Source organism: Salvia miltiorrhiza, chromosome 3 (assembly GCF_028751815.1).
Source record: "Salvia miltiorrhiza cultivar Shanhuang (shh) chromosome 3, IMPLAD_Smil_shh, whole genome shotgun sequence".
NCBI classification, from domain to species: domain Eukaryota; kingdom Viridiplantae; phylum Streptophyta; class Magnoliopsida; order Lamiales; family Lamiaceae; genus Salvia; species Salvia miltiorrhiza.
This window is the reverse complement of record NC_080389.1, coordinates 64,138,612-64,163,454: the sequence shown is the minus strand read 5'-3', so window position 1 is coordinate 64,163,454 and position 24,843 is coordinate 64,138,612. Positions and strand designations below refer to the sequence as shown.

At 32.8% G+C, this 24,843-nt stretch overlaps 2 protein-coding genes across 2 annotated transcripts; both read right to left on the bottom strand.

Moving 5' to 3' along the window:
- Positions 1 to 12: 12 nt before the first annotated feature.
- LOC131015507 (F-box/LRR-repeat protein 15-like) lies at positions 13 to 6,665 on the bottom strand. Its single transcript, XM_057943910.1, has 17 exons — positions 5,686 to 6,665; positions 5,171 to 5,351; positions 4,933 to 5,065; positions 3,881 to 3,980; positions 3,601 to 3,798; positions 3,255 to 3,525; positions 3,057 to 3,155; positions 2,891 to 2,979; positions 2,712 to 2,811; positions 2,414 to 2,584; positions 2,170 to 2,322; positions 1,786 to 1,946; positions 1,475 to 1,673; positions 897 to 1,363; positions 744 to 807; positions 420 to 506; positions 13 to 325 (listed from the first exon to the last, which is right to left on the bottom strand). The coding sequence occupies exons 1-17, from the start codon at positions 6,189 to 6,191 to the stop codon at positions 245 to 247; spliced, it is 3,060 nt and encodes a 1,019-aa protein (XP_057799893.1). The 5' UTR covers positions 6,192 to 6,665; the 3' UTR covers positions 13 to 244.
- A 5,361-nt stretch (positions 6,666 to 12,026) lies between these two features.
- LOC131015369 (cytokinin dehydrogenase 7) lies at positions 12,027 to 15,708 on the bottom strand. Its single transcript, XM_057943749.1, has 4 exons — positions 14,744 to 15,708; positions 14,203 to 14,478; positions 13,367 to 13,629; positions 12,027 to 12,494 (listed from the first exon to the last, which is right to left on the bottom strand). The coding sequence occupies exons 1-4, from the start codon at positions 15,425 to 15,427 to the stop codon at positions 12,176 to 12,178; spliced, it is 1,542 nt and encodes a 513-aa protein (XP_057799732.1). The 5' UTR covers positions 15,428 to 15,708; the 3' UTR covers positions 12,027 to 12,175.
- Positions 15,709 to 24,843: the final 9,135 nt, after the last annotated feature.

Here is a 24,843-nt window from a genome sequence, read left to right as displayed (position 1 = left end):
AAAGAGGGAAAATGGAAAAATAGCAAAGTGTGAAAGTTGAAATAAATTATAACAATGTAGTAGTCACACACAACAAAAAATCAAACCTATAACATTTCTAAGCAACAGACAACCTAATATGTCCCAACTCCTAAGAAAGAAAAAAACTCATTATATACACCAATGCAGCATAAGGTGATAAGACATGCTACTATTGTGACCGAGAAAAATCATGCTCTATTAATGTCTTATAATTCTGATTGTATTACGTCGTTGCTAAGCTGCTGAAGATCCGTTTCAAACTCGGGCATGCCAGGCGTAGTGTGCTCATGCTCAGCGGAGATATCTGTCGAATGAAGAAGAAATGCTCAACACCTTCCAATAATTATACCATGTGTGCGCGTGTGTATGATGAATACATAGATAAAAATAGGCCCTACCTTTGGACAAAAACGAACATCAAGCGTCTCCAGCACATTGCAATGAGTTATAGCAGTTTCAACAGCTTCCTCGTCGATGCTACAAGACTAGTATATTCCAGCATACGCATAAGCATAGGCACAAAAAAAGAAATTAAGCAAAAAAGATCATAAAAGCAAAGAGCTCTAAACATGACGAGAATTGTTGTGGCTAAGCAAATCAATGACACGTCTCATAAATTTAATTTAATCTTGTCACTTCATCTGGCACTTAGTTTTAACAAATTTATCCACAAATCCAAGAATTTATTATCTAATGAGTGTAATAAAATCAATGAATCATACCTGAAGAAAAAGACTGGTTAATCGTGGACAATCAAGCTTCAAAATTTCCAAAGAGTTACAATTGCTGAAAAATTAATAAAAAGAAAATTAGTTATTAAAGACTTAAAGTCGCAGGATCAGAAGCAAGACATTAACTAGCGTGGATTCACGTACCTCAAGTTGAGGAAGAGCAAATTGCAGCATGATATATCAACTTCCTTCAAGTTTGATGACAATGAAAGGTTCAAAGAAGACAGATGTAGACATCTTGCTGTAGGAGGAATAACGACCTTTTTAATATTTGGACAGCCAACACAGTTAAGATTCTGGAGCAGGCGGTTAGGTTCGTGCTCATGCAGAAGCAAATTTTCCCCAGACGAGCCACCAAACAATTCATGCGAACTGTTGACATCAGATAGTCCACTACGGTGAAACCCCCAATCCAAGTCATGCATGTTGACGCAACCATTCAAGCTGACATGAGTTAAATGCCTACAACCAGCAAGCAACTCCTCTATCGCTGACTGGCAGAGCATGCCATACGACAGGTCCAATTCACAGAGAGCTGGGAGAGCATTGCCTTTGTAAAGAGGCTCCAACGATGTGTCACTAAGATACTTGCATGCTTGCAATTTCAGAACCTATAAAATTTAAGGACAAGTTTACGTGATTGTCAAAGCATACTAACAACCGCTTCAACTAACAAAAGGAAGAGAGGACGGGGGGTTGGGGATTCAGATGCAACTAAGTACCTTCAAATACAAGCACGAATCAAAAACAGGTTGCAGATTAACCAAAAAGGTGTACGAAAGATCGAGGTAAGTCAAGCTGAGAAGGCAGCGTAAAGATGAAAGACCATCAGGGCCAACAGAGGGGCATGACATCAAGACCAATGATTCAATAAGCGGGCATGAAGATGCTGTAGCAGATAAGAAATCATCCTGGAGTTGGCTGCAAAAACAAAAAATGGAAAGAACGTTAGATGCATTTGTATGATTGTATCAACTTGATCTGACAAGAAAAGGTTGCAAAAAAACATGTGGTAATTACAAAGTAAACTCACCTGCAGAAAGATGCATCCAAAGTTGTAAGAAGAGGGCAATAGATGAATGCTTTAGATAATACACCACAGCCTTTTAGTTCAAGTGAAACCATCAATGGTGCTTCAACATAGAGCACATTCAGTTTGGGACATATTCCCATATTCAATGACTTGAGACCAACCTGCAACGGATTCATGAAATATATGTAAGGATGATAAGCAGAAGGAAAATAAAGTGTGAAACATATCGTTATAGCTTTCTCAAACTGTTACAGACGAGCATTTTTTACAAAGAAAATTTACGAAGAAAAATAAAGTGTGAAACATATGAGTTAAATATAATACAGATTGAAGATATTACAGTAGCCAACATATGAAAAGCAGTCAATAAGGTGATGGACTTACAGGTGAAAATGAAGCACTCTCAAGATGATCACAGCCATCTAATGAGACATGCTCTAGGTAAGGACATTTGAGTTCAAGAGAGGTTATAGCACGGCAACCACCAAGTGAAAGACTAACCAAAGATGTACTTTGGAAACTAACTGTCGTCAATCTCTGAAAAAGAGTAAAGGACATAATCAGGTATGATAACAAATTATAGAAAGAATCCTTAGAATATACATCTAGTAACATTATGATGACGAACCTCACAACTGTCAAGAACTAATGATCTCAACATGGGACAGCCTCCTCCACTACCGAAAACTTCACAGATTGCATTCGTTAAAGATTCGCATTCAGTGAGGTCCACTTCTTGCAAAGAATGGCATTGCAGGGCCAAGGTCGTTAAGCTTTCTTGCTTTTGCAAAACTAATTTCTGCATTTTGATGAACAAAGTACACTCAATCCTGGGGCATGGATTACAATAAATTTAAAGAAGAAATCACTAGTTCACTGTGAGGAATCATAATTTATAATGAACAAACATTTTATGAGCGACATACTTTGAGTGCATTCGATGTAATACTGATTCTTTGGAGCGAGGGGCAATTAGAAACTGTGATCGATGACAGCACACTGCTCCTTAAATTTAAATCAATAAATCTGCAAAGATACAATTAATTAGTCATTTTCTGCAGAAAAAAACAAGATGACATAGTTCATGTGCAGGAGCGGAACATACTTCCGACAGTGTACAAGCCTTATGTTCTTCAGGCGTTGCAGATCCAAAGATACTGATGTTAATAAACTGCAATTATCAAGCTCCAGAACCTAGAAAAGATACATAGCCTATTATATCATCACAATTACAAATTATTGAAATATACAAGACAATAGAGTATTCATACCTCAAGCAAAGAACTGGAAGCTATGGCAACCATTGAAGCCGATGTTATACCCTCACAGCTATGAAGTTTCAGAACTGTTAACATGTTAAGCCTCACAGACTTCAAAGGATAATTACATGTTAGATATATCTGTATATACTAAATATAATTGGATATGCAAACAAAAAGAGTAGGGGGGAGGTATGACATAGAACTTACTTCAAGAGAGATGTTTGGGCAGTATGAAGCATCAAGAATGCGGAGATGTACACAATGCTGAGCTATTCCTTGTAGTGTCTCATCACTGACACATGAGCAATTGGACATGTCCAAAGACTCCAAGAGTGGGCATGATGTCACAGCTGACCGGATTGCAGCATCTGAAAGCTTGTGACAGGAAGCTATATCAAGCTCACGCAAAAGGGGACAATTCAGAACAGCATGTGGCATACTACTGCGCTTTAGGGACAAGGTCTCGAGCTGGGGACACCTGAAATTTTTTTGACTTATAAATACTGGAAGAACTAATGAGGAACTTGAAAACAGAAATGGAGTTATTTAGCACCTGATAGAGATGCGAACCACACGGCATTTCACTATCTGAAGATCACGCAATCTATCATGATATATGGGGGTTTCCTGAATGCCATTACCTAACGTAGCATCATTGATAGTTAAACTCTTCAACATGTGGCAATCTGTCAATGCTTGGAAAAAGGTTTCCCCTAACTGGCCTTTGCCCAAGGTCAAAACCTCAAGATTTCTGTTGGAAATTCAAAAGATAAAATATTATCCAAAATGAACTAACTTACGAGTTTCTCAGATAAAACCAAAATCCAATTTACCTAAGTGAAGAGATGGCTTTCATCACTAGGGGATGGATAGCAGGGGTACCATAAATATTCACTGCAGTAGCATTGGGATATCGATGACACATGTCCTCAACTGAAACATGAAAAAATTGAGTCATACATTCATGGTCAAGGCAAGTACACTTTTTGGCACAATGATTCTTCATTTTAGGATAAACAGTAGATATTTGACCAAGCAAATATTTGAACAATCAGAATAGACTTCAGGTTCATGTCAATTGCTGAATGGTTTTACAGTATAGATTCCAGAAAATAAGTGTGTACTTCCCCACCAACCATCATCAGCAACTCTCATAATAGCAGAAAAATTTGCCGTAGTCCAACAGACGTTCCATATATGACAAGTGAATTCATATTCCAGGTTTACATCGGGTTTAACTAAGTCCAGTCGTCAAGCAGATTTGCTCAACAAAATTTTCTCATAATGCATGAGGTTTGAATATGAATCGTACTTAGTAGTGAAGAGCATATAGCAGCACATAGATTGTCAACAATTTTCTTCATGACAAGCATAACAACTAACTAGAACGAGATCTCAGTTAAACAATAGCCTAGAAAACTCATGAAGTCGAACCTAAGTTACAAAACCTGTTTTGCCATACATTCAGTCGGATTTAGAACTGAATGTGAATGAAGCTTGAACATGGATTTAATTAGTAAGGAACATATAGCAGCACATGAACTTGTAAATAATTTTGCCTATGACAAGCATAATATCTAACTTATAAAAATTGTTCGGCCATACATTTATCTATTTGAGAGTGTAGACACTGTCATACGAGTCAAGTTCTGTATGTTCTCACAACAGTAGCATCAGTTATTCAATAAGTCAAATACTTCAGAAAACATATACTACAAGAGATATTTCTTTAACAATCTTTTCAGGAAATCCCACTTCACAATCACATACATGTTTTTGCCCATTTGAAAGTATCTACATCTTTAAGTAAATTAATGCTGGTAGAAATAAACAGTTCTAGAAAGAATTTAAGCAAAATAAGAGATCATAGTTATATTCTACTGACATTGCTGCACGGATATGTAGCAGTTCTCAAAATTCAGGTACCGCCAGAAATCTTCATGAGAACTTGCATCTCTCCACTGCCGGCAAACCCTTGCAGCTCGGCAAAGATCAATGTGTTCTAAGAAAGAGAAAACCTACAAGGGTGTGCAATATATAGAATAAGAATCACTACCAAAAATAGCTAGAAACAAACTAAACCCATGAACGTTATTGGTATTACTAATCATTAATAATTCTACCATATGCAATAAGTCATCAGTCAGATCCATCCGAACTTCCATATTGTCCATCTTATTAGCGTCAATATTGTTTGTTGCATCGTCTCCGCCAATAGTAGAATCAGGCAAATCCCCATCATCAAACTTGTCGTGATGGGGACGAAGGTAATGAAATTCGTTCTCAAACTGAGTGCCCCAGTCCCTGAAATAGACAAAAGTCAAGTTCAAGGTTTTCCTGCACGTACATATAATTCAACATACAACTAAACAATGCCATACCCTAAGGTCACTACCACACTATATGTAGGGGCATCCAGAGATCAGTTTTTAAAGGTTTTAAACTCATCGACAAAGTTATCATGGCTATAAATTGCTCTCAGCTTAGATAAAAACATGCAAATATTCCTTCTTCGGGTCTAAAAAGCCACAACCACATAAAACAGATAAAACTGCAGCAAAAAAAAATTCAATTTTTCAATCAATATATAAAACAGTAAACAAATTACACACTAACACCTACGAGTGGGAGTTCTTACAGAGAAAAAGAATGAACTTTGGGACGTTTATTCTGCGAATCACGATCAGAACTATCTCTTCCCGTGGCAACCATTGCTGTCGAAGATGAAGGCTCGCCGCCTAATCCCAAATTTAAATTAACATCCACTTTCAACTCCTGACTTCCACTAGCGCCATCAGCAGCACCTCTAGTCTTCACGTCATTCAGCCACAGCAGGAAATCCTCACTTTTTTTACTCGATTCGCCATCAAGATCAAACATTTCGTTTGTTTCCTCCTCGTCAGCTCGCTCGCCATCCACCCGTAGACCTAAACCACTACCACTACCACCACCATTGTGAAAGTTAGCCCAAAACCCTAATTCAGAATCATTATCATCCATATCCTCGATCGCATTTCCCAAAAGGCTCTCCCTCATATAGCTGCCCTCCTTATTCCGACAATAAAAATAACATAAATTACACGTAGCAACACTGTCCTCCTCTTTCTCTCCAAAGCATAAAAATGCAAAGCAGCAAATCCTCATACACACCAAAAAATCTACACACTAACTTCACTAACCCTAGCCCTAGCTAACGATCCACATCTTTGTCTCCTCAATATTCCAAAATATCACCACAAAACCCTAAAATTCACCAATCGCAGGCAAAATATTCCAAGAAACAAACTTTACCAACAACAGGTCCTTATGCCACCGATTCAGCTACACTCAAGCTGGAAACGCGCAGAAATGTCGTCAAAAAAAACCACAAGCGAATGTATTTGTGGAAAAAAACTCCGTTCACGGGACAAAACAGATCGGATCGGAAGAAACGAGCGCAGTGAAGAAACTCTCTTCTTCGGAATTTCTTCTTCGAGAAAGATCGGCGGCAATGGAGATTATTGTTTTCCTCTTTGGCGATTACTTTCTCTCTCTCTCTCTCTCTCCAGCGGTAAAGGCTTTATCTTTTGTTAGAAATTAGAATAGAAATTGGGACTTGAACGAAGTTTTCGGTCTTTTGCAAGAACAACACAATATTTTATTTTATTTTAATTTATTTTATTACTATTACTATTTGCTTTTTTGGTGAGGATACGACGTCGTCATGCTTCTTATTGGGCTTTCAAGTTGTATTTTCGACCCATATTTGTATCGATCGCGGCCCGTTTTGAATTATTTTTAACTATTGGGCCGGATTTTATTTAAATCGAATTATTACATTTTTTGGTTTTATTTTTTTTTTAGGAAATTTTTTGGTTTTATTTATGACGCAATTATGGAATAGGTTCAGAATTTATCCCCCCAAAAAAGAATAAGAAGAAAAATTTAGAAGTTACTATTTATGATGGGAAATTCCAAAGTCTCCTGCATCAAAGTAATTAAATTTATTGATATTGGTTAGTTGAATTCGAATTTTTTATAGTAAATCTATTATTCCGAGCTACTGCGTGATCTTGATATTAATGTGCTTAATATGTTAATAATCTAGAAATCATGAAACATCTCATTGATAATTATATCCTACCTAATCAATCAAAACAATAAAACCCCATTTAAAACGGTCTAATGATAATAGTAATACATTTATGAGTAAATATCACATATTCAAATTCAAATACTCCATATAATAATGAAGCTATGGAAGAAAAAGAAAAAAAACTGAATAAAACATTAAAACATGTTTGATATCTACAATATAGGGTGTCAGAAATGCTGCTCCTTAATTAACCAACATTTTTAATGCGTAAAAGAATGATTCGATTAATGTTTAACATGTGAATTAATTGTAATAACCCTCGCGATGGAACACTGGGGCCCACGGAGCCGAATCAACGGCTGAGGGAACATGGTAAATCAACATCCGACGGCACACAAAAATCGTGAATTTTTTATTATTTATTTTAGGAGAAAGAAAAGGACTATGTGTAGGTGGCCGACATAATACTATTTTTACCTCTTCCCTACCTGAGAGACTGAGTCTCCCAAATATTTATTTATTTAATAAATAGAAATAAATAACGCCTTTTTTCTTAGTGAATTGTGGGACCCACGAGTACTTTTTCCACTTGGTCATCATGTAACTTTTTTTTATTTTATTTTTATTATTTTTAGTCACTTGAATTTTAGAAGACGTTTTGAAATTTAATACTATATCAAAGTTGTTCACGACTTCTCGTTGACTCTCGTCATTTGGATTTTTATTTAATGTTTTTCACCGAGTAATGCTTATTTTATTAAATATAAATTATACTTAGCTAAGGGTAATTTGGGTATAATTTTTTTATTATTATTAAAAGTGTAGAAATACTTAGGAGTATGAAGGAGCACTTGAATTTGTTTAAACACAAAATTGTGAAGTTCAAAAAGAACATTAGGGACAATCATAACTGAAGAGAGATTTATTTGATATGATTTTTTGAATTAATAGTATTGCAGATGTGGAAAGAAAATGTCTCTTGACTAGAAATATGATTATTAGATTAAATTAAATTGAAATGTAAAGATTCATGATCGTGAACTGGTAACAATTGGGCTTGTAAATGGGTTTTGATGCTACTTCTATGTAGCCCAAAACAGTCGCAGAATAAAAGCCCAATTTAAATGGACATATTCAGCAAATCAATGTTTTTAAGCGGCCCAAAACTTATGTTGTTTGAACTTAGTTTTAATTTTATACTAGTACTTCCATTCGTGCTATGCACGACGAATATCGAAATTAATTAATATATTTAAATAAATAAATATTAATATTAAATATAATCAAAATATGAATAAATGCAAAATATATTTTTATAAATAAATATTTCATATACAAACATAGAAAAAGAAAGTTGTAAAAAATAATGGAGAGAGAAAATAACTTATTAAAAAAAACTTCATAATTTATTTATTTTGATGATTTTTTTTATATCATATTAAAGATCTTTTCACGAACTTAAATTTAAGATGCATATTGAATATTTTTTTTTCATTAATCAAATATGACGATATTTAGAAGAAAAAAATGAGAAGTGAAAAAATTGATAGGAAGAGAGAAAAAATAATTGAAAAATTGGTGGAAGAAGAGAGAGAAAAAAATAGGGAAAAACTCCTCTTTTATATATTATATAGATTTTGAAAATATTATTAAATTTATACTTAAATAGAATAACTGTATTTAATATTATTATTTGTACACATTTAGATTAAGTTACGCAAGAATTACAAAAGAAAAAAAAAACCATCAAAGCTGATTTTTTCCTCTCATAAAACTGTGAAATTTCAATTATCAAATAAAAATCATAGGCTTGTAGGGTGCATAAAAGGAAGAAAATAAAGGCAAAAAGTTGAGCAATCTTGAACTGAAAATAAAGCTAAAGTTTTCACGAACCAAAAAGTGCAATGCAACTCAAATATGATTAAAAAAAAAGCAACTGAAGAAAAAAGGGAGAAAACGACAAGGAAAATACGATATAGAAAGAAACATATAAATTAACGAATAAATAATAATAATAATAATAATAATAATAATAATAATAATGTTAGTTAATTAATTAATTAAATAAATACTACTCCCTCCGTCCCAGCTTTTAGTATCCAACTTTCCTTTTTTGGTCGTCCCACATTTTGGTATTCATTTCTATTTTTGGTAAAAGTAGGTGGGTCCTTACTTCAGTTTAATTATTTTAACTCTCACATAAAATGTGAGACCCTTATTTCACTAACAACACATCAATCACTTTATTAAAAATTTAAAACTCGTGTCGTTCTCAGCTGAATACCAAAAGCCGGGACGGAAGGAGTACTATAATACTAACTTGGTGCAAAAAGCTGTGCGTGGAAAAAAGGATTTTAGCGCACCTCAAAGATTACAGTTGTAAAGGAAAATAAGTGGGGACAAGTATTTTTTTTTTAAGGAAAAAATAATAATAATAATAATAATATATCAAATTTATATTTTTTCCTCTCATTTCAGCTTGTGCAATTGATTCACTATCATGATTTTAACAACTGTTAAGTCCCACTATCAGAAAAATACAACCTTTTATAATCATTTAACGCATAAATACAAAAAGGCCATTATCGCCATAAACTCATGTGTTATATTTTTGCCTATTTTTCTCTATTTTTTAATTTTCAACCAAAAACCATATTCCATAAATAAAAGTGATGATATACTACTATCCATTATTTTAAAATTCATAAAAAGATTTCATTTTTTGGGGATATACTTAGCTTTTTAATATTCTAATTCTAAACTCTAAAGTGTTTGCTTTTATCCATGAGATTTAAGATTATTTTTTTATTTTATTTTAAGAAACTCGAAAAAGTACGTCGATGCATGAAACGAATGTCGAGGACGTATGTATTTCTTTTTGCATGGCACACTTCCCACCATAAAATACTTTGCATGGTATTGAACTGTGCAAAGTGGAAAAGTTGATTATCTTAATTGAAAAAAATAAAATAAAATAAAATAAAATATGGTGCAGTTTACAAGAAACTATAATCTTATCATTACTTCTCCTAATTAAAATTTCAATAAAATCGTACTTTGCATTTACAAGTACTGCAAATCTAGTTACAGTCATAGCCCAACAAATTAGTTAGTTCGACAGATGATTTATTTTCATTTTCTTTAAAATATTTTTTTTTACATGGAATGTATTTTTTAAGCTTATATAGGTCGAAATATTTAGAATACTTATTTTTCTATAATTTGGTTTTATGATAAAAGCTTTTGCATAAAAATTGAAACAAAAATTTGATAATTTAAATTAAAAAAATTGCTTGTATTTAATGAACACTTGATATTCTTTAATGACTCACAACCATTGGTCGTATTTGGCGATATATTTAAATTTCCTTCTTAAATATAAATGAAATTAATTTCAAATAGAAATTTTGTCTTTTCAATATAGTATAGATACGGAATTCGTGGACGATTCCACTTGGAGCTATGTGTAGTTTTGATTGGACCTTTTTCTTCATGTATTCAGGATATTGTTCAAACTTTTTCCTACTTTTAATGAGAAAGTTAAAGGGGAAAAGGAAAAGATAAATATATATTTTAAAAAAAAGGTTGAAGCTATAGAAATAGGGGTGGTGTGTGGGAACCTAGTTATAATTTTAGTAATTAATTGATTTAAATATTTTTGTTAGTTGCATGAAGCCATCGGGGCCATAAAAAGGTTGCAAAAAGTTTTTTGTAGTTTTTTGATCCTTTTCTGCATGAGAAAACAGAATCTGATTCCCATCTATCTAATCACAAATTTATTTGATTTGGTGAAACTCCAAACTCAAAATTTCTTAATCAATACTAATCTAAGATGGATTTGAGCACTTTTATCTATGTTGGAAATATCTTTGACCGATTTTATGGAAATTCTACGAGGTCATACATTAATTTGTTTATTTTCTTTTGTCTTTTTCTTGAATGTATATTGTATAAATCGAGAAAAAGTAATTATGGGTTTTATTTGAGGATAAAACATATATGGTTAATTATTTTATGTTATTAAAATTCATGCATCTATTTACATGTATGCAAGTTAGCAAAATAATTACCATGTTTTTTTAGTTATTTTATGCAATTTTTTGTAATTATCTTGACTTTATTGTACTTGAATAAATGACAAACCGATAAACTATAATTTTTGTTTATTTAGGGATGAAACATAATTGGTTAACTAATTTATGTTCATTCAAATTTATGCATCTTTTTTTTTTCTCTTTCTAAAAAAATGACTATCTTTTATGGACGGATAGTATACATTACAATGAAATAATCAAGCTACTCAAATCAACAACTAAGTTAGTATAAAAAACACACAAATTCTATTTATATGTATGCAAGGTAGCAAAATAATTACCATGTACATGAGTAATTTTCAGTTCTTTCACGCATTTTTTTTTGTAATAAAATACTCATGAAGAACAAAAAAATTGTCTTTCTAATTGCATTCTTCTTAAATTTTGACTTAATTGTACTCGAATAAATGACAAACTATATTTTTGGCGTTGGAATTATAAATTTTATATAATGTACTAAGGGATTAGTAAATTATATATAATGTACTAACTGATTAGTATAATGCACTAATTCAAAGTATAAAAATCTCGAAAAATCAAGAATTTAGAAAAAACATCATAATCATAATAAAAAAGAAAACTTTTGAAGTGTCAAAATTTAGCAGATCAGATGCCCTCTGATACTTTACAGCCCACCAATTTTTAATAATTCGAAACTTGAACTGTATTGATTGAGACCAAGGCTGATTGTCAAAGACAAAAATAATAAACCCATCAATTTTGGATTTTCTAGAATTCGATATATGCCACAACTTCATTTGATTTTGGCACCCCATCTCATTATTGAACCCCCCCAAATAAAACAAAATATCACCCAAAAAAAAATCAAAATTCCCTTGAGAGAAATTCATTTACATTCTTCTTTCGATTCAAATCAAAACCCCTACAACCTACTAGAGAGAGATACAGAATTTAAACATATTTTTTTTATATTAAAAAAAAAGAAAAAAATATGGACATCACGAGTGCTGCCAATTTCTTGAAAATATTTTCTGGCCAGGAGCAAGGATAGCCATTGGATCAAACCGGGCTTTCCTCTCTTGAAATCTGGTCCATTGATTTCCAAAATGACGCTTCCACCCCTCCACAGAGTTGTAGTGAGGAAGGTACAACTTGTAGTCAATCCCATTGTTGGTGCAGCTCTGAAGAATCTCTTGATTCTGTACAACCATTTGATGCACGGTTAAGCCCTTTTGATAAGGCGAGACGAAACGCAGGAGCGCCACCAGATAAAAAATCTCCCCCTGCGGCAACGCCACCGATTTCCGACTATCCCACCTGCGAAAATGGAAGTTATTTAAAGATTATTTTAAGTGAGTTAGTAAAAGACATTACTAAAAAAACGAAGGGGTATGAAAGAAAAATAGAGAGAGAGAGAAGGGCAATTATGTCTTTACAGAAAGATTGAGCCATTGAGGTGTCAACAGCTAGAAGGTTTGTCCACTTAATAGCTTTGTCGTCACATAAATAGTATAAACACTACCTGAAAGCAACATTACTACTCTCTTTTGTCTATAAATATAAATACTCATGCACCTATATACATATATACACATTCATAAAAACAATTTAATTTTGTAATTTATTCCTAGATTTAAAAATATAATGACATAGACTGAGATCCAATCCAGTTTCAGGTCATATCATCACCCAAAAATAAGCAAACAATATAATTATATGGACCTATATTATTGAAAGATCCTATCCATCCAATAAAATTTGTCCCAACAATTTTGTCAGCTGATCAGATAATAGTACAACATTAGGCTGGTCCGCCACATAATTCATACAAACCCCATACATTAGTTAATCACACAAAAAAAAAATATTTGCTATCCTAAAAAAAATGATAACCAACATTTTATAAGTCGGTCCACTGGCCACCGGGTCCTCACTTAAGTGAAGTGACCCGGGTTCGATCCCTCTTGGGAGCGAATTGGAGATTGGAGATATAAGGTGGATTTGGCGTATGGAGAGATAAGGTGGTTCTTGGAGTGGATGGGGGAACTAACTACTAACATCTTACATGACTTTGCCCGATCAAAAAAAAAAAAACATTTTATAAGTCGGAACACATGAACGCATGCAAAGATACGATCACCGGAAACAAATAAAAAAACGCATGTTAGTAGTAGTGATGCGGCACCTACTTGGAACGTAGCAGAGGATAGACGAGCATCGGGCCACCGACGCCATGCTTCAAAATATTCTTGAAAACAACGCGATCGAAATCGGCGATATCCCTTTTGGATACAAATAGGTTGAGCCACGGGTGTGGGGCGCTCCATATACCTTTCGCCTTGGCCTCTTCCTCCACTCGCTTCACACGCAACAGAAACTCCATGTATCCCACATCTGCTACGAACCGCAACCCCTCCTCGAATCTGAGCCCTTCGATCAGTCTCTCCACTGTCTGCACAGAGTCAATTAGTTTCACGTCGGCAATTCGTAGTCGTTATTATATATTTGAAAAAAAAACAAAAAAAAAGGTAAATTTTGGGTATGAGTGGGGGTGGGGGGTACCACATGGGGATGTGTGAAATTACTGTTTTAGCCCTGAGGAGATCTTGGCATTAAGGAGGAAGTATGCTGTCAGCAAATCCAATGGAAGATATATGCCAGCGTGTGGTCACTTTTCATCACCTCTATTTTTTTCCGTCTCCGCCGTCACGAGTGGTGGCGCGGCCGTCGCCGAACTGCTCGTGCCGACGGGTCTTTTTGACTTTTTTCACATTGAGAGAAGGGGTGGTGGGGCCCAGTTTTTTTATTTTATTTTTTGCTTCGACGTCAACATCAGAAATCGTGAGGGGTCGGAATAATTAGCAGACACCTAGGTCAAAACTAAGTCACCTTCTAGTTTCTATTTCCCCTTAGTTTACCCATTGGCCCACAGCTTCTAAAAATCTAAACCACCAAAACACAATTATTATTAAAAAATTGAACTTGCAAATTACTACTATATACTAAAAATAAAAAAATTATTCACCGTATCAACTGTGGAAGGGGAATCCTCGTTTTTGTAATGCAAGGCCACCTCGAGGCAGTAGAGAACCGGACCGGCTGAGCTGGAGATGCGGGCCGAGTCGAACGAACCGTACCGGTCTAAAGGAACCGACGGCCAGCCGTTAACCGGGTCGTCGCTGTTGACAAAGACAAAACCTTCGACGTAATCGAACGAGTCGCCATCAGGCCGAGTCACGAGTGACTCGGCGTCCCGAGTGAAGTCGCTGAACTCGGTGTACACCATCCTTATCCACCTCACCTAAATATTCAATCCACCAAAACCACCACATAAAATAATTAATAAACCCATTAACAATAATAATAAATAAATTAATCAGCATATTCATTTCATTTTATTCATAACCTATGAATAGAATGAAGCATGTGAAAATATTATTAGACCAATACACGCACAGTCACAGATGTAGATGTCGATTGATAGTAACTTTTTATCAAAATGCGTAATAATCGAGTATAATATCTATCGTTTATTTACACAACTGCGGTTGTGTAACTAAACGTACCATGTCGGGTGCGGGTTGGAGCACGACCCGGGCCCGAGTTATAATCCCGAACTGGCCGAGTCCACCCAGCGCGGCGAAGAAGAGCTCGGAGTTCTGACGGCCGGAGCAGACCAGAACGTCGCCGTTTCCAGTGACGACCTCCAGCTCCGTCACATTCTCCGTCTGCGGCCCGTGTGCGAACGTCTGGCCGCTGACGCCGGCGTTAGACAGCGTGCCGCCGACCGTCAGTCCCAAGTAATCCGTCCACGACCGCGGCGCGACGCCGTAAGCACCGACGCAGTGGCGGAGCACGTCCTCCCAGAGCGCGCCGCCGCCGACGTCGGCGCGCATCGCCGCCGCGTCGACGTGGATTCCGCAGCCGAGCGACCTGGTGTCGACGACGAGGCCGCGGTGGGCCATGGCCTGGCCGTGGACGGAGTGGCCGTTGCCGCGGGCGGCGACGGTGAGGTGCGGCGACCGCGCCGCCAGCCGCACGACCTTGGCGACGTCGGCGGCGTCGGAGGGGCGGACGACGGCGAGGGGTTTGGAGAATTGCGTGCCGCCAAAGTCCTTGCCGGCGTCGGCGAGATCGTCGGCGCCGGAGAAGAGGGGGAGGACCTCGCCGCTGTAGTCGGCGGCGGAGTCGGGCTCCGGCGATGAATCGACGTCGTTTTCGGGGGCGAATCGCTCTATGAAGGCTATCATGGTGGGGAGGGGGAAAAAAACGGTTGCCCTTTTCTTGAAATGGAATGAATTATTGGGAATTAAAACGGCTTCAAATATTTGTGGATTTATTGGGATTAAGTAGAGAGAGGTGAGAGAAGGAAATAATAATATATTATTATTGGAGTTTTATATCGAAAAAATAAAAATAAAAATGAAAAATTGAAGTGGTGAGTTAGAATTTGACGTAAGATGGAAAAGAAATAAGAAATTAAGAAAAAGAGAAAAAAAAGAGTTTAAAGATTTTCTTGGGTCAGTGTGTGTTATCAGCTCATCTGTCTGCCACTTCTTTATGTTATTTATTTAAGTAAATTAAATTTGTATATAAATTTAAATTAAATACTCAAGCATATCTGATGTCTGAACCGATCATTCATTTTTCAATTTTATCGTGATTTATTAACTTTGACTATTTAATACTCCCTCCCTCCGAACACTAAAAATAATCCTAAATAGAAGGCGATATAGATTTTAATTTTTATGGACATCCCAAAAAAATAAAAATAAATTATTTTTTATGAACGAATGAAGTATTTATATCAATAATAAATTATAATCCAAATTTGTCGTGACAATTTTTTCTCTGCATAAAAACCGTTTGAAATTTAGTAGAATCATAGTGAATTAAATGAAAAAATATAACACATAACTATTTAATGCATGTATTTTTGTATCAAATTCAGAACTATTTGACTAAATTATTAGTTTCAAAACAATATACCGATCAATTAAATATAAATAAACTCCATAATCCTATATGCACTAAACCAATACATTTCAAAATCACACTAATTTCTATTTACACCATTTTGCTACCAATTTCATCATTATTTTAGAAAAAACTAAAAAATATTATGCACATATCCAAATTATGTTAAAAATTCAATTAACCATCTCTTTATTTATAAATTATAAATCTAATTATTTATGTAAGTATTTCCAATACATATTTCGTGCTGTTGCAATTATTGAAATAGTGTTTTAGGAAAGCAATTATTGAAATAGTTAAAGGATGTGCCCCCAAAAAAGGGCTAATCATTTCGATGTTTATAATAAATAAATAATTATTGGGAGGTTGACCCCAGCAAAAAAGAAAACAAGCCCGATAAATACGCGTCAACGTTGAATGTGTTTCATTAAACAAATAGTTACGACTATATTTTCTTTATGTGCGACAATCATTGAGTTTTCCAAACCTTACAATCAAAGAAACTAATTAATATGGTTATAACTTGTAAATAAAAACATTTTAATCTTTTCTAAATTAAGAAAAAAAAAAAAAAAAAGGAGAGCAACGATGTTGAATAATCCTTAATTTTGCCATTTATATATAGATGTTCAACGTTAGATATTTATGACGTAATGAATGAATAAATATTTCCCTTTAATTAAATTAATTAATCATAGATTATGAGAATAACACTTGAGTCTTAGCCAGTGAAAAAGTAGATTATTAGCATGGATACAATTTAGTGCACCACATTTGATTTCTCGTTTTGTGTCCATTTTCAATTTTGTTTAATTGTTTTCTTATATATTTTTTCTCCAATATATAATTATTTATTTTCACCTTTATTAGCTAATAATAGGTTGATAAATTAAAAGTAATAGTATATAAATTTTTAAAATTAATTTTTTTTTTCAAATAAAAGTTGAGCATAATTTATAGTATTATAATAAAATTTATGTTTATAAAAAATTATTATTAAAATAATAATAATGAGAATGAGACATAGTAGCACATATAAAATAATGGATAACTGAATCTCATCCAATAAATATAACATGGGAATCAACTTAACCTAAGTGCGTGTGCAAACCTAGGAGTTGACATTTTGGTTAGTTAATTCTTTTTAAAATGGAATTAATTATTTAAAATATACATATAGTGATATAGGTAGATGGAGGAATTATTCTCCCCCCAACATAAAAATTTGTTTGACTTCATGCTTAATTTTAAAATGATTATTCAATAAATTTCAAACAATATCGATACAAAATTTATTTGAAATCCCCTCATTATTTTATATAAGTCAAGATCTAGCTAGTCGAAATTCATAAATACAAAAATGTTTATATGTCCTCGAATCTTGATACTTAAGTTGAGACGTTGAGATAGCCAAACATAAGTTTGATTAATTTGTTGAATTCAAAACCTTTATTAGCAAAGAGCCACTCTCTCGTGCAACCGATTGCACCGTGCAACTAATTTCTGAATGACACTACTTCAACATATAAATGACACTTGAAGATTTTCAAGTGTCATTTGTATGTTGAAATAGTGTAATTCGAAAATGTTCAAGTGTCATTTCTCGAATGAGTGCATGCAGTGTCATTCTAAAAATTGGTTGCACGGTGCAACCGATTGCACATGAGTATTTGCGATCGGGAAAATACATAATTTCGATTTAAAACTTATAATATAGGGAATTAATACCCAAATTTTCAAAACAGTCTTTGTCATATCTTGATTTGGTTAATCGTGTCGATTATATGAGAGTATGAAAGGCAAGATTTGGTACCTAATTGGAGCTTAATTTTTAGCGTACTAATCCATGAATTGATTAAGACTTGTAGGTCGGTATTATTTAATCCATTGTTAGCTTATATTAATTTGATGTTGACTAGTCACACATCTTATAAATATCATGGGATTAAGATACTAATTAAGAAGATTACTGACTAATCCACATTACGTATGTATAGATTTCTTTTGTGACTTGACCTTTTTTTTTAATTAATCCTTTTTTTAATTAATGTTTTATGTGCGTCAGCTGTAATCACTAAATCAGCATAGTTAGCAACAAATCTTTGAATTCAATTCTTCAAGCGCGTAATTAAATTGATACCAAAGATTAAAAAAGAGGTTGAAATTAATACACATTCTACTAATTCTTTGCCGATAATAATATATTTATATACACGTAAAAAGAGATAAATGTTACGATATCTACCTTATGCGACCACCACTTCTATAAGCTCGATTTTTTCTTTTATCAATTATTTGAAGTTAAAGGGAAAAATGAACAAATCGAGCTTTGATTTTTATACGATCTATAAGTCCATGTGATGGTGGTGTCGAACTTTAAATCTTTGATTATATATAATGCTCAAATTAATCATTTAATTATTTCAACGTTATTACAAATTAAAAGAAAATTCAAACTCCAGAAAAGTTAATGAGAAATAATATAATTAAATTACGTCGTTGTAAATGTAAGTTAGCAGGCGAATGTTGAACAATAAACCAGAAAATCTTCTTTTTTGTCAGCTAATCTGATCTCTTGTTGAAATAAAAATAAAAAACACAAAAACAAAAGTGCATAAAAATAATAATTTCTGAAGCAGTTAGCAAGATTTGCATCTGTTGTTTTAGATTTCTTACGTAGATGAATTTGATATGCCTACAGCTTTATGATGCTGCAGTATTCTGATTTTTCAATTGACAGAAATAAAATTGAGGATTTAATTTAAAAAATTTGTGGTCCCAAAAAGATTTCCATTCCTAGAAAATCATTTATATATCAAGTATGGTTTGATTACAAAAAAAATAAAATTTTTGGGGGTCTCATCACCACATTATTTAATTTAATTTACTATAACTTGACACCTGATGTTTACCTAAAATGATTATCTTTTTGCTGACATTATAAAGACAAAATTATCACCCATGAAATATTATATTTGAAAACAAGCAAAATCATTAAAAGGATCAGGAATATAGGATGTGCCCATCATGCCATTTGAAGGGGCAGTTGTGTCATTTCAATTATGTGCCCATGATTTATTTATTTATTTATTTAATTTTAAGAAAGTATAAAAACATTTGACACGTATGGATTAATTAGAGACTACATAATTAGGCAATTTTTATTTGATTTTATTCATAAAATTTCGGGGTCATTTTTAATAGTTTATGGTTGTGTGCACAAATGAAATAATTTATTACTAGTAAACTTGTTAATCTAATCTTATAAGCCATTGAAGGAAACTACTCAAAATATGAAGGGCTATGGCACGCATCGAATCTGGCTTAGATTCGAATTGTCTCACATATAAATTTATATTTGGGTCAATTTCGATATGAATCATGAGTTAGAGTTTGAATTGGATTAAAGTTAAATTTTTATCGAATTCGAACTAACCTGACCCGCGTACATAATAAGGTGAGTACACGAAAGCTTTTGTTAAAATCCAAATGTACAAGAAGCACACGAATCTCACTAAGTCTCTTTCAATTTGTTCCCATAATCTTGCAAAGAACAAATCCATTTTTTTTTAACAAACAAATGATTTTGTGTGTGGAATTCTTAGTTGACTAAGTAGGTTGGATGGTCATCAATATTGGGTATAGATTCATGCAAATCTCCACAAAATCTACTTTTACATTTCCAAGTCCATTCAACATCTCATAGTTGGAACAAACTTCCCTACAAAATCCTCTTATTCCTTCTTCATGTTTCATTTGCACTAGTATAGATACCAATTATAATAAAACAACGAGCAAAAAGAGCAATTTTTTTTTTTAAATTCGTGATTCATGTTCTGTTGCGTAATTGCAAAATTTTGTGTAAGGCCGTCTCACTGTGCAGCGGATCAAAATTCAAATCCAAATTCATATTTTAATATCCCGCGTCAATGAATATGAGTTTGATTTGAATTGATCCGTCTCGCGAGATGAGATAATCTCGCACATGACTAATTCAATGAACGTTTTTTTTTTAGATTAGAGAGATGATTGTTGTCCCCACTATCATGGTAGCACCTCATATAGAAGTGGCTATCAAATCTATTTAGATCCAATTGTGATTCTCTATAAATGATTCGATTTAGAATTCTGTCTATTGCTTATGAATAATTTTGTAACATCTCATCAATTATTCGTCGGTGAGTACGTACGGAATATTTTCATTTAATAAATATGGTTGGAATTCAAACTCAATTTATTCATAAGATGTGTATACTTTGAAATTGAAATGTCGTGAATTGAAATTGGGCAAATGTAGTTTAGATCGAACTACTTCGAGAACTAAATAAGAATTGTGGATAAAAATATAATCACACTTTTTAAAAGAAAGTTGTTTACAAACACTCACTTAAATGGGCTCAGATCCATTAATTACTTTGGAAAAAGTAGACAGAATATATCTAGTGTCTACATAATGGGCCCAAACAAATTGCCAAAAACTATTTTGGGCTCGTTTTGATATATGAATGGGCTCATGTGCTTTCATCTTATAAATATTGTTGGGTCTAATTTAATTTAATAATCATAATCATAATCATAATCATAATCATAATAATAAAAACAGGATCATGCATTTCTAAATATTTTAAATACTTATATATATAAATATATAAATTTTATAATTTATGTAAACCCACAATTGGGTAAATTATTATTAGCATTTCTCTACCACTAAATTGTCCTTATTAGACACAATATTATTATATTAATCAACAAAATCAGAAATTATGCGATTATATTAATTGCACAATCACGTGTGCTAAATATCATATTATATAATACAATATGCATGTACGGCCAACATAATTAAGCACGTTAAATGCGAACCTTAGCACAATTATTTAACCTAACCTAATGTCCTTATTTAAATACAATTATTTATTTAGTTCGACATACGGAGGAAAACTATTTTTGTCCAAATAGTGCTTCCATCTCGTATTAAATTATTTTCTATAAAAAAAATTAAATGAAGCATTTTTTTTTGTCCCACTCCCTTGTCGTATTTAATTATCCCATTTTTGTCTTTAGTATAATTTTAAAGCCGTGAACTATATATTCCTCCTTAAACCTAACTCATGAATTTCAAGAGAGGCAACACTCCAGCAATGGAGCCACTAATAAAGACAAACAACAATATATCACTATATATTTTTACAAGATAACAAAATACATATACTCATTACTCCCTCCGTCCCACTGTATCCGAGACTCTTTCTATTTCGGGCGTTCCACTGTAAGTGAGACCAGGGGCGGATCCAGGATTCAATGTTAGGGGGGGCTGAATCTATTGGACTACGGTGCTTGAAAATATGTACACGGGGGTTCGGGGGCGGGAGCCCCCGAAACAATTTTTTTTTAGCATTCCGTACACTTCATTTCATACATTTTTTCAACAATCACTTAATATAATAAGATAATTGTTCGCAATTCAATTAATTCAACATCAAGTAGATTGAAAGCATATAAAAATGTACTTTTATTCATTTTTCTTAAAAAAAAAATGTTTCATCTTCTAAACAAATAAACTAATTTTCATTGTTAGTAATTAGTAATTTTACTTTTACCTTTAGAATTGACTCAAATTTAACATTAAAAATTAACTAAGAAAGAAAAAATGATAAAAATAATACTATAAATGTAACAACTCAATGTGTTGAGCAATTAATATGGATAGTTGGATACCATAAATAATGTATTACTATATTTTTTCTTGTATTTTTTTATTTATATACACATATATATAGATATAAAACAAAATAATAAATATATATATCTATAATTAAAAAAAAAAAACTCAAAAATTGGGAGGGGGCTGAAGCCCCCCCTAGCCCCCCTGGATCCGCCACTGAGTGAGACTCTTTACTTTTTGGGTAAAAGTTTTTCCCTTTAAACACCTTTTCACTTTTTCACCTACACACAAAATACATCTTTCTTAATTCTCGTCCAAAAAGAAAAGGTCTCACTTACAGTGGGACGGAGGGAGTAATTTTTATTTTTATTTAAAAAAAAAGGGGGGAGAGGAAATTGAAAACGGAAAAACTAAGCTACGAAAGGAGACAAGTCGGAATTTTACATTTGAAAAATGGAGCAGTGGAGAGGGACACGTGGCGAGATCAGGAGGGGGGGAGGGGGAATGTGGGCCGTTGGATGGGAGGGGGGGCTGGCGTTAAGTGAGCGGACACAGAAATTAATGCAGTGAAGGAGACAGCAACACAGTGACACATTCACGTGCGCCACCTTCCGTTTCAGAATGTCTTCTCTGCAGTTACCTGCCCTGCTCTGCTGCACACACACACAACCGCACGTGTCATTTGTCCTCTGTCTCCTTCTCATTCAAATTATTATTATTATTATTATTATTATTATTAGGGATAATAGTAGGATTTTGTGTACTCAAATTACAACGCATTTTATAATATGTTGTATTTTAAAAAATATTAGATTATCCGTATTTTTTCATGAAACATAAAATTAGGTGACGAAAAAATGATTCGTCTCGTCGTAGTTGAAAGCATAAAAAACGATGTCATTTTGATGAATATGTTATATGTAGATAAAAATGAAAAATGGTTGTTGCGGATTTGGACGTTGAGATTGATGAGATTTTGGAGATAAAGATGAATGAGAAATGAATATTATAGAAAATGCTGGAAGTTTGAAATTTTTTAAGAGAAAATAAAAATTGGAGACATTCTATAGAAATGGCAAAACGTTGAAAGTGGGATACGAAACACTATTGATCCTTGTTATAATTATTATTCAACCATTTTTGGTTTTTTCTTGATAAAGAAGAGTATTCTGCTTTTGGATTTTCTTGATTTTTTTTTTCTTTTCCGTTGGGCTTCTGTATTGAAACCGAAAATTTGATGTCGTCTGGTGTTGTTTCGTGAGATTATTTTTTGTGTTTGAGTTGCTAACTTATATATATATGTACGTAGCATTAAATAAAATAATTGAAAAGCTATTATTCGCGAGGTTTTGGAGGGATGAATATATATGTGAGTATGATTACAACGAGGAAGACGAATAAACGTATATAGATTTTATTATGTTATTTGTGGTGTTTGTTATTTAGTAGGTGTTTATTGTTGAAAAATTCCATTGACATTAGTGATGCGCATCATAAATATATTGAACAATAAAATTTAAATTTATAATTGAATCGTGTGTATAAATATATATATATATATATATATATATATATATATTAACACAATAATTAAAATAACTTATTTGTTGTATCGTAAACTATCAGCAACTCCTACATTTGAATCCACTACAAAGGTATCTGCAAATTCGATGCAGGAAACCCTATGGATCTGCATATTCGATGTAAGAATAATTTATAGTACACGATTCAATCTTTAAAAGTTATAAAATCTCTGATTGAATTCTATTGTGCTCTAAGTATTTTATCTCTAATGTTAATGTGTTTTCATGTGTATAACAAAAGAAATATATTCATATAGTGCACGCCTATTACCATAGGTAAACAGGCCGGATATTTATTTTATTTCAAATTAATTAATCCAATAATTTAATTATTTACTAATTAATTGAAGCTTATCATAATAGTTCGTATATATCTTAATCTAGTTCGTATATATCTTTCATTTATTTTGTATGACATGATCGAGTGAAATATTAAATAATTAAACAAGTTTAAAATTGTTGAATCCACTACGGTACCTATTATTTATGTTACCTTTGGTTGAATTGTTGACAACATACAAACTTGACTATGATTCAATTTAGTAAAATTATTTTAAAGTTTATCACAAATAAAAATTAAATTATTTCAACGACTTATGCAAAAGAAACCCAAACAAACTAAGTTAGCAAATGGGATCCTCTGTCCCAAAATATAGTGTGTACCACGTGCACCACTCTTCATTTCTTTGTATTTATAAATGATTTTTTATTTCATTTTAATTTATATTATGCTTTATATATATTATAAAGATAATTAACAAGGGTTCACTCATCCATTTAGGATTTATAATTATTTTTTTATATTTATTTGAATTAATAATAGATTATTTGGGTTCATTAATTCAAAGTTAGGGTATATAATTTTTTAAATTTTAATTTTTCAATGGTAAATACTAATTAGAGTTTATAATAATATAATAATTTTTATTTTTATAAAAAACAATTTATAAAATAAAGAAATGAAGAGTGGTACACGTGGTACACATAATATTGGTACAGAGGATCCCATCTGCCCCTACCCCGTACAAAACACTCTTAATTTAGTGATTATAAATTCAAAAAAATTACTAAAATAATTATATACATTTAAACTATTTGTCTTCTGCGATTTACGAATTATTATATGCATGCGAGTGATATCTATATAACAATCTAGTGAAAGAGAATCATTCAAACAAAAAAAATATAGTGAAAGAGAAATACAGACTTCTCCTTACTTATACATAGAATGCGGCCTTTGCATGTGAAAGCCCAATATACCAAATTCAGTGAATAAAATATTGTTTTTCAATCAATCTGTAAATTGATTTTTTTTTTCTTACTTAAGATAGAAATTGGGTTCTTACAATATTTAATTTTGTATAACCACGCTAAATAAATATATCTCACCAGGTGGTTAATTATTAGACATGATTGCTATAATAAATATAATCTTAGT